Here is a 17,870-nt window from a genome sequence, read left to right as displayed (position 1 = left end):
GACTTGAGCACTCTAAAAGACAGTAATTGGCTCAATAGTCAGGTGTGTGCTTTAAATCAGTTGAATATACACATAGTTATGTATAGTAAAGTTTCTTTGTTATCAGGTCGTCAATTCATTCATGCAAAACATTGCAATGGAATTGAACAATCAAGTATAGTTAGTAAACTAATCAAAAATGAGTTAGGTTAGAGCTGATTGAGTTTAGGGGTATAACGTATTCGCATACAATTCCTTCCTGTACACGAAACTGGTTACGTATGGACAAAGCCACTGGATCACACATGGAATTGGAAGAAGGTATTTTGCTTGGAATTGAGTGTAACATGATGAGCAGATAATGGAATAATTAGATGGCAAATTTTTATATCCCTACTGAACCTTTCTTTTTTTCTAGAATGTCAACTTATTTCAATATCACACAGTGGTAATACCTATCCAACTTCCAGGCCATTGGACTGTTATGGTAGCTGTGTTCCTGACTGCAACAATGCAATCAAATGTAACTGTACATTTCTTTTATTCGGAAAGGTTTTGGACACAGTTCACAAGGAAATGAGATACCTAGATTCTCTGAATCCAAGTGAAAGGGATATATGTGTTGTAGCTCATATTCAGTAAAATATTGTCAATTTTAAAATAAAATTGCTATCACTGACAAGCCTATTGATTTACAGAAAGTTTATCAAACATGAAGGTCAGAGATTTTGTGTGACAGCGACAGAAAACTGGCCTTGTATTGTTGGAAGTGACATACTGGTATGGTAACTTAATTAGAAAATGAATTTGTAACAATTGCTGATTTTACTTGTGCCTTTTGACAGAATTTTCCTCGACAAACTAATGGGTCAGACTGTGGAGTGCTTATTTGCTTGGTATGACATCATGGTAGCTATTGGTGCTTTTCATCATCGTTCTGTTACTGCAGCATGCTCTATATGAAATGCTAAAATTACCGTACAACTACACCCAAGTACATACAGTATATAGTTTGTTCTCATGGCAAGCTTAAATAATTTGCTCCTTATAGTCACAGATGGCCTCAGCCAGAGCATGGATTGCCTTGACATTTTCCAAGAACAAGAAAATGTAAGATAAGAGCCGGATTGAGAATATTCAAGTACATTGTAATACAGCTAACATTGGATCAATTTTAGGCCACAGAAACATCTAGTCACTACAACTGATGACAGTGATTATACCTGTGCTAATGACAGTAAGTGTATCGATGATGTGCAGGAAGATGTACGCATAATGCACTAAAGATTTTTACATAGATGTTATTTGTACTTATAAGGGGCATAAATGAAATGACATCCAATCAGATATAAAACATTTTGGATGTCATTTAATTAATAAATAAATTTGAAATAGAAAACTCATTTTGTACTTTAGATGATGTAGAAATAGTTGAGGAACATACAAGTGCTCTCAAAGATACTGATACCTACAGCCGAAGGTGCAACATCATTCATAAAGTAGAAGTGATCGAACTGCTAACTGTATTATTTGCTCTGCCAATATAGTCATGAAATACATACTGCCATACAAACTGACAGTAAGGAGGAAGAAGAGTCACAGTCAGAAAATAAATTATATATTAAGTTGAGCAGAGGCACTGTGTGTTCATGTGTGGATGTTCGAATACTGTTGTCCGAATATTGTTGTCGCAAAGAGATCTAAAGTGTACACTCTTTATTTGTAAACACAAATCTAGGTATTTGTGTTTACCTAGATTTGTGTTTCAATAGGTCCTAGGCTATCGCCAACGGACAACAATCGCTGCTGTAGACATGCAGATTTCACAAACAGCAACGACTCTAGCTGTAGTCTTCGAGTTGTTCTCTACGAAACAAGAGAAGCTATTGAGATAGGATTGCATTGCGTGCATACCAGTCTCGTCTTTAGTGAAGCGTTTAAGAAACAAAATCCGGTCTTTAGATAGCCGATTTCTGGCTACGCGGCACACAGCGACATCAAAGGCCGTACACCAGACCCCATTTCGCCGGGGAGGCCGCGGCGGAAAGGGGTCTGGCTACGCGAGACTGTATACAATTTTGATCTTGAGTATTTTTGGCTGGGCAATCTCCATGCGCGTGAGCTTAGCATCGACTACTTCACAATACAGTTATTGCTGCATGCATGCTACACACACATTACAGATATCACGTGAAGAGCCAACAAAACATTCGTTAGTTAGACACTTCAAAATTTGAGATGACCGAACATTTGCTAAGCGTAGCAACTGTAGAGTTGGAGACAAAGGACAATTAATTAACTACGCCCTTAGTTGGGAAAAATCCCTTATGTCATCATGATCACGTTTCCTAGCTAGCAAGCAAAGGCAGCAAATTCTAGTACGTACATACAACCCTAGCATCTAACTTTGAAACGTACGACCTCTAGGCTTATACCAGAGAAATTAGCCGAAAGGGACATGCATAGCTCCTCAATAATTTTTCTGCCATAGGCTACCTAGTGCATTAGAGTAGTTTCCAAGACTGAAATGCTGTACTAAATACTCGTGTTTGACCTCCTAGACCTCTAAATCTTCATATGCTTATATGTGTAAGGTGCTTAGAGAGAAGTAGAGTAGATCTTGCGTGCTCGTGCACACCACATGCAGTTACAAGGGCGTAACTAGAATTAAAATTTTACCGAGGCAAGTTTATATAAATTAATTAATTAAGCAATAATTTGTCTTTAACCTACTTTATGTATAATGTAAGTAAACATAGCTTCTATAATAACAACTGTCCCAATCTGCGATGTCCTGTACAATCAAATCTTCGTAAGACTCTCTCTCTACTCACAGCCACATCACTATGAATATATGAAAGAGCTAAGCCACTTAGAATGCCCGATCTTTTCTGTTATCTACTAACTGATGCATCTAGCAAAATTCTTGCAACGACACACCCATTTTATTTACCGAGGCAACTGCCTCGGCTGCCTCATGCCTAGTTACGCCACTGAGTTACATTACACTACTTGTGCAGATGCTGCATACGCTCACGTAAATGGAATCTGATATATATAGTCCCTGGACATCCAGTCTTGGACAAGAGTTTACTTACGTAGAATTGTAGGATATTAAAACGCACCTTGTCGTACTATGCAGCGTAAAGTGTAGAGTAAGAATTTCTACAAAGCAAATCATATGTAAACATCGTAGTAGACCCTAGAGGTGTAGGAATTTCATACCCAGTGTTCAACCGTATACGTCTCGTGAACAGCCTGTTACTCAAATGATCAAATGACCACAAAATTTGGCTTTCGTTAGCTAGATCATGGAATTCTAGAAAAAGTAATGACTCACTAGAAAGGAAATTATGACATATATATAGTTCTGACATCAAGAGTTCTGACATATATATAGTTCTGACTTCTCTAGTTCTCACAAACTTTCTTTATGTCAGAAATATAATTGTCGCTCTTATTTGGCTGCCTCTGCACGCGCGCGTGCACCCACGCGCCTAATCGGTAATTTCACCCGCGAGTTAGAAACGCCAACCCTGACGATTAATTAATTAACTAGGTAATGTCAAGTCCCGTTGGTACTACGACACATCGTTGTCGTGCTCCTGAGCTGGACGCTTTTAGTTGAAAAGTTTGCTAGCTGGGCGTAAGTAACTACGTGTACAGACTGACACTGTGCATTCATCAGAATAATATTGATGTCTGCTTGCTCACTCGCCAACATTCCCCGCTCCCTCCCAAGTTGTACACGAAAGGTCTCCCAAATCGAGCGGAAGTGTGTCTATTGTAACGGCTGTCTAAATAGACCTCTAGAGTAGATTCGTGAGCGTTTTTCCAAGTTGACTTTACATTATGTAACTCACTTGCTGACTCGATTTCCAATGCTAGCTGCCTGAACCGTTTTTGTAGGTTGTACACTGTAGATCGACTGCTGTGCAGACGTCACAGCTCGCAGAAATCGAGCAGCAAAACTCTTGTCACCGAGCTCGTGCAGACCCCGGGTGAGAGTCACGAATCAAAAGCAAGAATAGGGAGAGCACCTGGCCTAATGTTTTGTTACTGAATGTGATAGGGTATCTAGTATATGATGTGCTAACGCTCACAACTCTAGGAAATGGACTACATTTGGAACTAAAGCGTAAACGGAACTCGTACACACCTGGAAACTATAAAACATCGTGCATGCACCTGGCGATGCTAAAGGTGAAGGGTGCACGTGCAGGATGCGATGATAAAGGTGAGGGGTGCACGTGCAGAATGCACGCGAGAGGTGTCAAGTGTTATATATAGGTAGAGGTGGACCGTAGCTCGCAAGCAAAGCTTACACGCGTACACACTGGACTCTGAAGGCAACACAACTCTTGCTACATACTATGCCAACTGGCTCTCAGGCTAAGTGTCCTTTATTACATTCTAACCACGCCTACTAACATCAACAATATTATACTACATCAAGAATATGCATACTAGAACTTTAGGATCTGGCATGAATGTCCCCAAACAGCGAGATTTAGAGTAATTACCGTACTTGATTGCATGTGTCCATACAGTCTAGGGGTCTATAGGGGTCTATATGCTCAATATAGTTGCGTATACCTGCACAGTACATGCAGCTACGTTGCTATAGGTTTTCATGTCAGCGTTTGTCTTCGTATGGCTTTTTGGTCTGTATTGCGATGGTTTTCCTAAGTAATCATACTCAGTCGGCTCGTTACGGTGCTAACAGCGTGTTTTCATCATGCATTCATGAAGCATACTCCTGCACCTACACTACCAATTAATCTCTAACCACAGCAAATTAATTAAACAACATGGGTGCAAGAACACATGCATCCTTGTCTAGGACTATTGTAAACATCAATTTGGTCTGTAGTTGCATCTCCAACTCATACTCCTGCCTGCATTCCATCATGAAAGAACGTATAGTTTTAGCTAGGGAGGGTTGGTGGAATGCCATATCTTTCAAGTGTCTTCCAAAGAGCAAACAAGGCACAGAGTCATAAGCCTTTTCAGATCGACAAACAAGACATAGAGAGAACTGTTGCGTTCTCTGGTTTTCTCAACAAGCTGTCGTGCAACAAAAAAATCATGCTATCAATACAGCCAAATACCATGTCTATACCAAATACCATGTATACAGCCACGCCCTTTTCTAAAACTACATTGTGATTCTAGCACAGTTTCTTCAACAAGTTTCTGAAGGCGTTCTTAAATAACTCTTGCGAAAACTTTACCAAACGGTACCCAGTAAACTGATACCCCTCCAATTATTACAATGATGAAGATTTCCCTTCTTTGGGATAGGGACAACTTTTGCATTCCTCCAGTCAGACACCGCAGCTTGCTGCTGCCATACCATGGAAATTGTCTGTTGCAATTTTTTTCCGAATTTCACCACCACCAAAGGCAATCCGTTTTGAAAGTATTCCAGTCTTACCCCCAACTTTACCTAATTTCATCTTTTGCAAAGCTGACTCAAGTTCTTCACTGGTGGGTACTTCTCAAGCTCAAATTGTACAGGGCGAAGTGGCGTCTGTGCCAAAACATCCTGATTGTATACACTCTCTAAACTCAAAACTTCCTAATAATGTCTAAACCATCGCTCTCTAGTTTCTTCAGGAGTAGTCACTAGATGACCATTCTCATGATATTTAGTACTGGTTTTGGTTAGACGTTTTCCAGCTTGTGTCATTTTTAATTTTCTCATACAATCCCATCTTGTCTTACCATTCTTCACAGCCACTTCTGCAACTTTTGCTGTTTCCTCAATCTAAGTTTCTTTTGCTTTGTTTACTTACTGCTTGTTTAAATTGACCTGACGTACGTTGACACTGGCGAAACCGTCTCTTATTTACTGGTGTATATCTTTCCGTAACAGCTGATCATGGGCACAAATCTTTGCATTGATCAAAGGCATAAGAACATGTAAACTCTCAATAAACCAATCTGGTGGCTTTTTTCCTGCCTCTGCCAATTGAGGACTCAGCAGAATTTATAATACATAATTTCATAACATTCCAATTTTGGTCTACTGTCTTCAGTACAGAAAATGGCTCTCATTCAAAGCTCTTGCCAATCTATCACTGTAACTCTTTTTGACTGATGAGTCACGTAACGTATAGACTGCAATAGGGATGGGTCTACGACCACTCTGGGATTGAAAGCCTTACTTTTCAATCTAACAGTTGCTCTGACCAGACAATGATCAGTCCAGCAGTTTGCTCCCTTCAGCATCCGTACAATATCTTCTTTGATTTAATGCCAGGATTGGTAAACGAGACCAAGATATTAAAGTCGACCATAATTAATAGAAAATCTGTTCTAGGGATACTGTCTAGATTAAAATTGGCTTCAGGATTTGCTGACTGTTGGGCCAAATGCTGGAAAAATACTCTGTCTTTGTGCCCCACCTCTCAAAATGTTCTATCACAAGAAGAACACATCTTGATACATATCCTCCTGGAACAAGCTCCTCTGAATATTTTTTCATTTTTTTTCTTTTCTTGCAGACAGACAGTCAGACAGACAGACAGACAGACAGACAGACAGACAGACAGACAGACAGACAGACAGACAGATAGACAGACAGACAGACAGACAGACACACACACACACACACACACACACACACACACACACACACACACACACACACAGAGTAGATATACATGTTTGGTGATGTGCCTCTGTTTACGTGAGAGTATAGCTGGATGGGTGCGCTTTATGCTGGACCATATCATATACATTTGTTTTCGCCAGCAATAAAAATTTATGATTAGGAGCTCCAATATAAGTTTTCAGTCTATTGGCATTTTATAATTATTGCATACGTAACGCTGCACACCAGGTCTCGAACATTCTACAACAAACTAAGAAAAGAACAAGAACACGCATACATTTCTTTCTATACCCATGCAGAACATATAGGATTTGATACCCTCTAACGTCAGGCGGTAGCAAGAATAACATCACCAGAATCATCATTATCAGCTTCGCCTCGTGATCATGTTTGTAGTTACACGTGATCGTAGCTACTCCCACCAAATTCAGGAAGTAACAGCTAGCCCAGCCAACTGGCTCAATTTGTCTGACAGACACGTAATAACCATTATAGCCTAAAGTGCAGCATCTTACTACTCTAGACGTACATATATGCACAGTATCGCTATCTAGAGGTACTCAATACATGCACATTTCAACGAACAGAAACCCGGTTTGTAAAATGCTTGTCGAATTGTTAGAAGGCTTCTGACCAATAATTTTTGTGCAGTACAGATCAGAAAACATTAACAAATTCAAAATAGGAAATGGTAACGCCCTGCTAACTTCTATATGCATCGTCAGCATGCGACCAACTAAGTCAGCAAGCGACTAAGTCCAAACGAATAATTCTGGTAGGAATCAAGACAGCTATAGCAAGACACGATTGCGTCGCTATACAGGAAACTGTCTGTAATTGCACACAAACTTCTGCCCGCAGTGAATACGTCTACGTCTACAAAGAGTCGAAAAGTGTAAACCCAAGGCTGCTAGCTACAGCAATTTAAATGCAGTTTGAAAGTACAATGTATGACATGTACACAACTATGGTTTTATCTGTACAGTACTGTATACTGAAAGGTAGTCCAATCGTCTCTAGACTTCATATTCGTTTACTGGCAGCTGCATGATTATTCATGCAGAAAACCTCCATTTAGTATACGCTGCAACAGCTGGGGTATACCTAAAGAATCTTTCTCGGCGCGGCCGACAATAACCTAATAGGTATCAAACACTGCCCGTATAATATTACAAATATCGAACACGTACACACGCTACAAACGTGCACGAGATGTTGATGCATACAACAACTAACGAAACGTCACTGTCTAGTAATCAGAAATAGCTCGATCACGTACCAGATATGTGTCAACTTTGCGTTCAGATGAAAACGAGAAAGAACTTTCACGGTTCAAACTTCCAATGTTTACACGATGCTACGTACGCTGCACAACAGATTTCTCACGTGACATACAAAGCAATAGTTATCGAAGACCTACAAGTGATGTAACGTAATGAATCATGGACAAAGTTGAACAATTTAAATACCATTTTTCCAAGTTCGAGTAGTGCAATGTTGGAATTGGTTCTTACGACAAAAGACTGAGCAAAGACACAGAAGGTTGTCAATCTAACTAAAGTATTTCTACGACTCCTAACGTACTACTTTAATTACTAGGTTAACTGATTACTCTGACAGATATCACTACGCAAGATCCATCATGCACAACGTCTAGACAAGTAGAAAAACGTTTTGAGAAAAGGGTATGGGCAAGACCCATCACTACGTATACAAGGTCAAGGTTGCATAGTCACACACACAATATGTACATAGTTTAACTAGAGTCATCATCCTGCACTCATCATCACACGCCTGCCGGCAGGTTGGGGCTCCCTGCCGCAGCAGCTTTGCGTGTGGTTGCTCAACAGCGGTCTCCCAAGTCGCATTGTCAAAGAGTGCATGCATGTCTAGCTGTTGTAGCGGCCGTATTCTACAGATCTAAATGAGTGAAGTCTTAGACAATTAGAAAACGAACGCCTCTATAGATTCCTAGCTACACGACATTTGTAATTACAAACGCCATTCTAGCTCACTTGCTGACTCGTGTTACCTCAAGAACGGAATACCCTCTAAGTATAGAGTAGGTTGCTGTTGTAGACCTCGCAGATTGCAGTATCTCTAGTTCGTTTTGAAGCTCTTGCCACCAACAAGCGACGTACAGAAAGACCAGGCACTGCACTGGCAGTCTGGCTTCCGTTGTTCCTAGACACAAATATGGTCACCCAGGAAGAGGACTTGATGTATATATATTGACGACTATTTGTGTATCAAAATTGTTATGTATAGCTCAAAACTATGGCAACTAATCCCCACCTGTATGCAACTTCTAGAAGACGTAATAAACCGTTGAACACCTGGCGTTACGCCGGATGTATTGCCTCCCATACTAACAGTCGTGCACGTGACAGCTCATTGGGAATTTCCCTGCCCACGTGATTTGAGGTAATTAATTAACTAAAGTAGTCTCGCGTAGCCAGACCCCGTTCCGCCCCAGCTCACGCAAATTTTTTTGGGGGTCCACTTCACACACACATCCCGGATATATAGCCCGGATAAGTTTAACTTGCACGTGCACGGTAGACCATTCTCACGTGCACGCATGGCTCACGATCATGATTTAGTAGTTCGAAATGTGTTGTTATGCTAACAGATCGTGGGAATTGCGCTTTCTCTGCGAGCAGTTACCACACTGAGTAAGCAACAGTGGCAGTGAGAGGAGAGCCCCAATACGGGGAATGTTGGTTGCTACAAACCGTTTTCTTTGCAGAAATCGACTTTCTCGAGAAACTGTTGACTACAGAAAAGCTTTACGTGATGCGGTTATTATACAAGACGGCAGAGGTTTGTACATTTTCCTAATTAATTGATATTAGTTGATGAACTAATTATTAATTTATTAGAATAATTATATAAAGTATTTAGTATCATTAACTGATGATAGAAATATTGGTGCAATATGTGGTAACACTGTGACAGAAGACTCAGAGGAATGTGATGATGGCAATCGTTGTGACGGTGATGGATGCGCTTCGTACTGCACAATGCAAGGATGCCCTGTCTCCACAACTTCTGTCCCAACCAGTCCTGTAATCCCGACTGATGAACAAAATGGAACAGCAACCGAAGCAACAGCAACCGAAACAGAAGCAACTTCAGAGCCACCGTCATTTTGTATGTCTAGCGACTGTGAAATGGGTTCACTAATAAAAGAAGGAACAGTACATTTGTCTAACTTTGCTTTGCAAGTCAATAGCGCTGAAGTAGATCCACAAACAATCAGAGAGCTGAATAACGGCCGGGCTCTTATGGCACAAGTGTTGACAATCCTGCGTCATCCTGTGATGTTCTCAATGGGTAAATTGGACTCTCAAGAGCAACCTGGCTATAACCGCTATACATGCGCTGGGGAAGAGAGCCGAATTAAACTTAGAAGACCGTGCCATATGGATCAGACTGACGAGTGTATGTTGTAAACGGGTACTTTGCTGCAATTCCTGGTCTAGATATACTTGGAGTCCAGTAAGCAACTGGTTCAAGTGTTATGTTTCAATCGAGAGCTCTCCTATTAACCCTCATGCCCTTGGTACCACCATATGGGAGTGCATCCAGTCTGCTCTAGCAGAGATGTTCCAGTGCGACCCTGAAGGAAGGAGATACGTACAGTAATTCTACAGACTGATTTGGCATGATATTTCACTGTGAACAGCTTGCTTGCTGATTAGTTTAGTATGCTCGCATAACTTTCTGCTTGGTCTGTGAACAGCTTGTTTGCTGATCAATTTTGTATACTCGTATAAAATGTTAGCTTGTTTGTTTGTTAGTTTGTGGGTCATCATCAGTTTAGAGTTTGAGTGGCTGTGGGGGGTTGGTACCAAAGCATCTAGCTATCTATCTGTAGTTAAATAAACAGTTTTGTTGAGTTCGATCTCATGCATTCTAATTGTATTTGTAATCAGTACATGTGTAGTAGAGTGTCTGGTCGCTGTGGAGACACTTTGCTCCACCTTCCTGGCTTCCAGCGGTGACAGACTGTGTAAGAACAATAACAACAACCTTACTAAAACGGACGTACATCTACGTAAACATGCATTAGTAAAACCTTGTCAGTGTTTGCATGAATGGAATGCTGTATCATACGACGTGAACGAATAACACACGAACAGCAAAGCTATGACGCTGAGATGACCGACAAAGTTGACCAGAGATTTCATAGACATCTCTCAGATCGAATAGACATACGCAACCTAGCCTGCAGCGACAGTCGGTGTAGAGAGTCGGGGCGGAGCGTAGGGGTGTTGTGTTATACCAGGTACATTCAGTAAATTGATAAATAATACATTCTGTGTACGTTTCTATGTTCTAGCTAACCGACTTGCAATAGCTATCTACAGTGTATCAGGGAGTGCGGTAGCACTCCCTATGTAGGGATGCGAAGAATCTAAAATGGTGGCCCATACAAAAGTATCCTAACGCATCTGAACCGAATCTCTCAGAACTCATTACAGAGATCTCGGACCCACGTAGCGCTCAACTTCAAACGTTCCTAATGGTAGCCAGACACACACACACACACACACACACACACACACACACACACACACACACACACACACACGAACACACAGAGCAGGGCCGGATCCAGAGGGGGTCATAATGTTATGTTTACATTTTAAACTGTTTACTCAGAATATTGGACGCATCATGGCATATGAAGCAGACTGGCCGCAATGCTAGAGAAGAATACCTGCGGTTAGTTACCTTGTCTGAGACATTTTACTTATTATATGTATGTATGTATATATGTATGTATATATGTGTGTGTGTGTTACATTGCAGTGTTAGATTGCAGAATAGTGATTGCAGTATCTAACCTGGGCCTTACGGACCCTTGTAAACAAAAAAATTGTATGTATGTATGTATGTATGGATGGATGGATGGATGTATTTACCGATGGATGTCTATACCTAATCAATTTGTGGTTTCCATCAAAATGCCACAATGACAATGGTGCAAGCACAGCATACTTCCGTCGCTGAATTGCTGAAGACCACCGTACAGCAACTCCGTCTGGGTCTACTCGGTGCAGAGACTCCCTAATACGTGCTTGGGAGACGCGTTGAACTCGAGACATCAAATGTCCATGCAATAACCGATAGCCACAATTTGGAAATTCACACTTGATTTGAGACACTAGTTCATCTAGTTCCCGGTCTGTGATGAAGGAGTATAAGGCACTTACACTTAGACCAAACTCACTCATTCTTCGCCTTATGGTGCTCAAACTAACACCAAGAACCTCCCCTATTTTGGGACACTTGAATCCCAAGTGTAACAGATACTCCAGCTGGTCCTGCTTGACCTCTAGCCTGGGTCGTCCTCTGACATTTTCATAAAGAATTTGAGACACATACCCTGATTCATTCCGTCCATGATTCAACTCTTCCAGAAAACTTAGAGCCATACCGACTCCTTCCAACACGTCACTGCTACTGGTGTTGTAAACGTCGTCAACTGCTACCAAAAGACGATGAAGTCTGTCGACGTGGAAGACCAGACAATCTAGTGTGCCAGACTCTCTACCTTCCTCGTAGCATGTAACAAGTCGCTGCACCCGACGGCATACATCAGCTACCACTCCGAGTAATTCTGTCTGGTCACTTGAAAGTTGAACGGCCATGTCACGACCAGAGCTAAAACAGACCAATAACGAAAGGAGGAGTGGTCTGCGGATCTACAGCGACGACTCTACTACACTTTCTACCTAGTGTTTTTAGCGCCGAGGATAGGTGAAGCTTCACAGCAGCAGGTGGTGTGATCAAGCGCGTCTGGTTGGGAAAAAGCGACGTCGTTATCTTTAATAGCTGTGTAAAATTAGATTTGATATGCAGAAACCTTATCCTGACGTTTCTGTCTCTATGATTCCTACCATATAGATAACTAAAAGAAGGTTTCGACTAATACCAACATCGTTGTTGTAAGCCCAAAAATGCGGGAGTTATCGATTTTCAAAGTGTGCAATCAACGCTAGCAGAGAGTGCAGTGGGCTAGTGGAACGTGCTAACACTCGTTTCACACATCTGAATACCCTAGACAGTCGCCGCCAGTAGTCATGCGTTTAGATTGATAAACGTTACTGATTTAATTTCTAGTACGTATATGCTAGGCGTTGATTTTTATGTGCTTTGACGCCTGCAGTCCTAGAGCTATTGACACGTTACAATTGTTTGTTAGTTAATGTCGGTGTCTAGGGCGCTAGGTTTCGTCTTGTCTTCGTCGACGCATGCAACCTTAATTAATTAGTAGAGTGGCATGTTGGCATTTAAATTTTTTGCTGATGTCTCTACATGCTCAGCGCTGGTTTTCGTGTGGTTTTGGCAGTCATCTGTTGATGCCGTTTAGACGCTAGGCTCTGGGCGCTGGTTTTCGTGTTTGTCTTGCAACCATATGCTACTGGACGCTAAATTGTTTGTTGATGTCGCTAAACGCTAGGCGTTGGTTAGTGTGGTCTTTGCCGACGGATGCAGTCATGCTATTGGCACGTTAATTAAACTGTTGTTGATGTCGCTACATGCTAGGACGCTGGTTTTCGTGTTGTCTTCCTCGACGCTTGCAACCATATGTTAGTGGCATGTTAAATTGTTTGCTGATGAGGCAACACAGAAGGTGCTGGTTAGGTGTGGTCTTTGCCGACGGATGCGGTCATACAATTGGCACGTTAAACTGTTTGTTGATGGCCCTAATCAGCAAACTGGGATGGGAATAATGGATCAAATCACGCCATACCTATATAAGTCTGAAATGCACGTCTCTGATTAGTTAGAGTGCGCGTGCACTTGTGCAAGTATGTCTGATTTTGACAAAGCGAAGAAGCTATCGATCGGGGCCGTAGATGCCGTTTTATCGCTTGCCGATCAAGCGAAACAAGAATCTTCGCGAGAGCCGTGCAGCTCCTCGGCGATCACACGTCCAAGCTTTGCTACCTTCGGATCGGGAAGAAGCGCTGAAACACCTACACGTGAAGAAGAAATTAGTCAAGGTGCAAGCGCTAGCATGGAAGAGCACCGACGTCTTTTTGGCTACCGTCCGGCAAAGGGTAAAGGCAAGAGGAGCAAGAACGTTCGTGGTGCCCGACGTAGGTGCAGCATCAGCACGTGGAAGAAGGATTGCATTTGCCTTTGCGATAAAGAGCAGTCGCTGAAACCTTCATCCGAAGAGAAGATTGAGCTAGCAAAGATGGGGATTGGGTTTGGGAGAAGCGCTATTCGATGGAGATGGCGATGCGGAGCACATTCACCGTGTCTTACTGGAAAAGTTCCCAGTGCTTGAAGCTTGTGGGGGGTATACGCTTTTGCGTCTTGCTGAAAACTCCCACCATATGGTTGAAATAGAAGGGCCTGATAGTGGGATGACGGTGCCTTTTCTTAAGTATTGATGCACACTTGCAAAGTAATCTAATTACATAAAGTAGTTCAAGATATTCTAGCCTTTGCGCTAACTACAGGTCATGGCCAGTTTGTGATCACATCGTCTTGCATAGCTGCTTCAACAAGAACATAAGGACCAACATTTCTCAGTGGATGAACAACTGATGCTGTTAGTTCATGTTCAAACTTCTCATCCTTCCAGCTAGGTTCCAACAGACAGAAATATGTGCAATACTTCAGCATTTGCATCATCGTCTCTTGTAAACTTGTATAATTGTTTCTCCTACATTGTGTGTCATACTTCAATGAAGAATATTGACCATTTCCTATACAACCAATCTTGTGAATGTGAGAACATCTATCTCAACAGAGATGCTGGCATCAAACAAACCCTTCAAATCATCTGGAACTCTATGTGACATCTTCCAGTCTCAATGATGTTTGCTTTCTAAAAAGACACAGGTGAAAGAGCAATTGTATCTTCTGAGAGGATTCAACATGTTACCACTGCAAATTACGTTCCTTAACTTAATTAAAGCCTAGACGTGTGTGTGTGTGTGTGTGTGTGTGTGTGTGTGTGTGTGTGTGTGTGTGTGTGTGTGTGTGTGTGTGTGTGTGTGTGTGTGTGTGTGTGTGTGTGTGTGTGTGTGTGTGTGTGTGTGTGTGTGTGTGTGTGTGTGTGTGTGTGTGTGTGTGTGTGTGTGTGTGTGTGTGTGTGTGTGTGTTACTTTCTCCGTTGTGTTAGCGCTGGTTCGATTCTTCTATCCGGGAGAGTCCGCTTTCCATGAGTACGAGCTTTGGTGAGCTGTGAACAAAGTGTTTAGAAACAAGCACAAGCGTAGATAGATCAAAGAGTAACCTTACTAGCTAGAGTACCACTATAGTTGATGAATAAATATAACTGGTAAAAGTAAATTACCGAGGAAACAGCGACGACTTCACTCCATACACTAATCTGCACAGCGACACCGCCTATTTCCCTTAGCACGCATGCGTAAATAACCTACATTGTCTGGACAGCGAGCGGTCGTCTCTCGAGCGTGATCTCATGAGGCTCATGAGAAAAGATCAAGAGCTTCATGAGGCAAGATCAGGAGTCTCATGAGAAAATTCAGGGTCGAGGCTCATGAGAAAAGGTCAGATCTCATGATCTCGTACGCATGAACTACGGCTCATGAGCCATAATTCTCATGAGGATTGTCCCAATTTCCTCATGAGAAAGGGGCGTAGGACGCGCATCTAGATAGCTGCATGATTGCAGTGACCTACAACAGAAATAGCTCAGACTCCAGTAAAGGTCATTACTGCTGCATATATGTCACTAGAACGGGATCGAGTTATCTGCAGATTCTTCTTGTTCGAGATCGTGCACTCAAGTGATGACATTGACAAAGAGAATGACTCTGCATGATGTTGACAGCATGCAGGCTTATACAGGGAAATGCTACCAGGAAAACACACGTATTGGTATGTTCTATCTAGTGACTTCTGATATGTAAATCAGAACACAGGCATATGCATGTTTAATATAACAACTTCTAATATCTATGTATAAAATCAACTGTCAACTTAGCATGTACCATCTATATCTATAGATAGGAAGCGAAAGTGCTTAACGGCAACAATCAAACATCCCATGAGATCTGAGCACAACCTTACTCCAGAGCAGCTGTGGACAATGGGTTTGCAAAGAATTGCCACTTCTAATAATCACATTGCAAGTGAAGTCTTTGAGGTAAGGTTTAATTGTTTCTCGTGTATGTCTTGCATGACTTTATGTCAAGGTATTTCCAGGATGGAGATCAGCAATTTGGTATTGACTGGGGAGGACCTGTGTCTCATGAAGACACTTATGAAGTGGTTCACGTGCCTGAGACGCCTACTTCTCTTAGCATTACTGATATAGAAGAACTTCAAGCAACTGTTTCACCTCTGGAACCTAGTATACATTATGGTATAGATTTGTATGAAAGGGCATTACTATTTGTATCTCAGAAAGTTGGTTGTGTAGTTTAGAATGTTGCATATTATTTGTTGTTGCCTGTGTTTTATAAACCAAGATATGAATGTTACAAATGGCACTGTACAATAAATTTTATGACATACAAACTTGAAGCAGAGATAAACTATACTATGTAAGTAGATGACAAGGGAAATTCTGTTGGGAATAGAAATTAAGTTATGATCGCATATCCAGACATATCCAGACTTATCCAGACATATCTGGACAAAATTTTTGATAGATTTGTCAATGGACCAGTGAATATACAGATCTTGCCTGTTGGTAGGTAACAAATAAGGTTGGTGTTGTCAGTCAGCAGAAAGATTAACTTAATTAATTAAATAGAAAATATTGTACCATATTCCATGTGTTCGGCATTTTGATAATTGCAATATGTTTGAAGGTCACTTGCTGAATGTCAGTATCCGAAATCAAATTTTCATTAATTTGCTTTTGTATTTATATCACAGGAATTACTAGTTGAAGAAGAAATCTGTGATGCCTATTCCTATTTGTGCATATATGTCATAAGCATGCATGCAGTGCAATCAACAACTACAAAAACACCTGCTTTTTTTGCTCACATGCAACTTACTACATTACTAGTTGAAGTTTTGCTACAAGTAAGTTGGATGCATGTAGTAGCTAAAAGTTGGCCAGCTACTGTATTTCTCTGAATTATTTGGTCTGGCTATGTGAGACTAGCGTATGGTTACACGTGAGGTGAGGGGGAATACAATATCTTATTTGAACAGTCTGCTCATGCTGACGTTTCTGGTCATGTCTGTGTATGAGCTCACCAGCAGGTTACTGCGTTTTCACTACATCATGTATTAAATGGTACTTAGTATGAATGCTGAACTACCTGTGTCCATTGTGAGAAAATTTCTACAACTGTAGTTTTACATACAAAATGCATGCCATCTATTACAAGTCAACAATTGATAGACCTGGCTCACAATGTCGAGAAGCTATTCTAACAAAACGTCATTATATGTAGGTATCAACTCATGAAATATCAACTGACAAACAGTTTCATCACTAAAAGCAGTGTAACTCTTTCTCAAAGTACAGCTATCTAAGTTGTACAGTAGCCATCATTACTGTAGCTATAATTAGTAATAATAGATAACCAGTAGCTATCATTACTGTCATCGCCTCTGCTTTTAGTAGTGCAGGTTTCAGTGATCATGGCTCCTTTGTTCTGGTTAAGGCACGGCCTCGGTTTAGTTCAGGATCGAATTGAGTCAGGTCATGTTCACAGTCTATCGAGGAGCAGATCGACACAGCAACTGATTGCTTTTAAACTTTCAGCCAAAGACTGTCAACTGGCTGGCAACAAATCATTTGGAATAATTGCTAAGAACAAAGCAGAACAACAATTGTGCTTAATTCCACCATTTCTCGTATAGCCATTTGCCTCACCCACGTTGAGTTTGCTATAGTTGTTACACAAATACATCATGTCACTCACAGTCATCAAAGGTATGGTAAGAAATACATATATTCAAGGTAGGTAAATGGTTGTTAGGTTTGATATACATCAATTTAATTAATGTAACAACAGACAACTAACAGAAAAACGTTATGCTTGGATCCCTGTGATTACATTTCACTACCAGGCTTAGCTTGATGGCTCAAGTAATGTTCGATTTCATTTTCAAAACACAAATAGACATGTTCAATGTCATTGTTGTCAAAGTGAGTTTCTGCTACAACTTGCAACATCATAATGCAGGCAAGAATATTAGTAACAGTCACAAGACTTACAACGCAGCAAGCCAGACAGTCACAAGTCTGCCCCAATTAAATACCAGTTTCTTAAGATACACAATCAATTGAGTGACAAAGACAAGGGAGTTT

The 17,870-nt window shown here is 41.2% G+C and overlaps 2 protein-coding genes and 2 long non-coding RNA genes across 4 annotated transcripts in view; 3 read left to right on the top strand and 1 right to left on the bottom strand.

The window, feature by feature from the left end:
- Positions 1–239, top strand: part of LOC134186211 (uncharacterized) — a 276-nt gene extending 37 nt beyond the window's left edge. The window contains exons 1-3 of the long non-coding RNA XR_009970927.1: positions 1–42; positions 107–154; positions 209–239. The exon at positions 1–42 is cut by the window's left edge and continues 37 nt beyond it. This is a non-coding gene — a long non-coding RNA (uncharacterized LOC134186211). The remainder of the gene's footprint in view (positions 43–106; positions 155–208) is intronic.
- A 17-nt stretch (positions 240–256) lies between these two features.
- LOC134185370 (uncharacterized) lies at positions 257–1,683 on the top strand. The gene is made up of 10 exons (XM_062653150.1): positions 257–300; positions 398–466; positions 532–617; positions 678–759; positions 825–875; positions 929–973; positions 1,031–1,089; positions 1,158–1,216; positions 1,396–1,459; positions 1,527–1,683. The coding sequence occupies exons 2-10, from the start codon at positions 464–466 to the stop codon at positions 1,681–1,683; spliced, it is 606 nt and encodes a 201-aa protein (XP_062509134.1). The 5' UTR covers positions 257–300; positions 398–463.
- Positions 1,684–14,013: 12,330 nt separating this feature from the next.
- Positions 14,014–14,992, bottom strand: LOC134185897 (uncharacterized). The gene is made up of 3 exons (XR_009970871.1): positions 14,734–14,992; positions 14,397–14,453; positions 14,014–14,331 (listed from the first exon to the last, which is right to left on the bottom strand). It is a non-coding gene; the product is annotated as an uncharacterized LOC134185897 (long non-coding RNA).
- Positions 14,993–15,635: 643 nt separating this feature from the next.
- Positions 15,636–16,098, top strand: LOC134186218 (uncharacterized). The gene is made up of 2 exons (XM_062654134.1): positions 15,636–15,740; positions 15,800–16,098. The coding sequence occupies exons 1-2, from the start codon at positions 15,642–15,644 to the stop codon at positions 16,019–16,021; spliced, it is 321 nt and encodes a 106-aa protein (XP_062510118.1). The 5' UTR covers positions 15,636–15,641; the 3' UTR covers positions 16,022–16,098.
- Positions 16,099–17,870: the final 1,772 nt, after the last annotated feature.

The sequence above is a fragment of the Corticium candelabrum genome, chromosome 10 (assembly GCF_963422355.1).
Source record: "Corticium candelabrum chromosome 10, ooCorCand1.1, whole genome shotgun sequence".
NCBI lineage: Eukaryota > Metazoa > Porifera > Homoscleromorpha > Homosclerophorida > Plakinidae > Corticium > Corticium candelabrum.
Note: the sequence above shows the minus strand (reverse complement) of the source record. Positions and strands in the feature narration are given on the sequence as shown.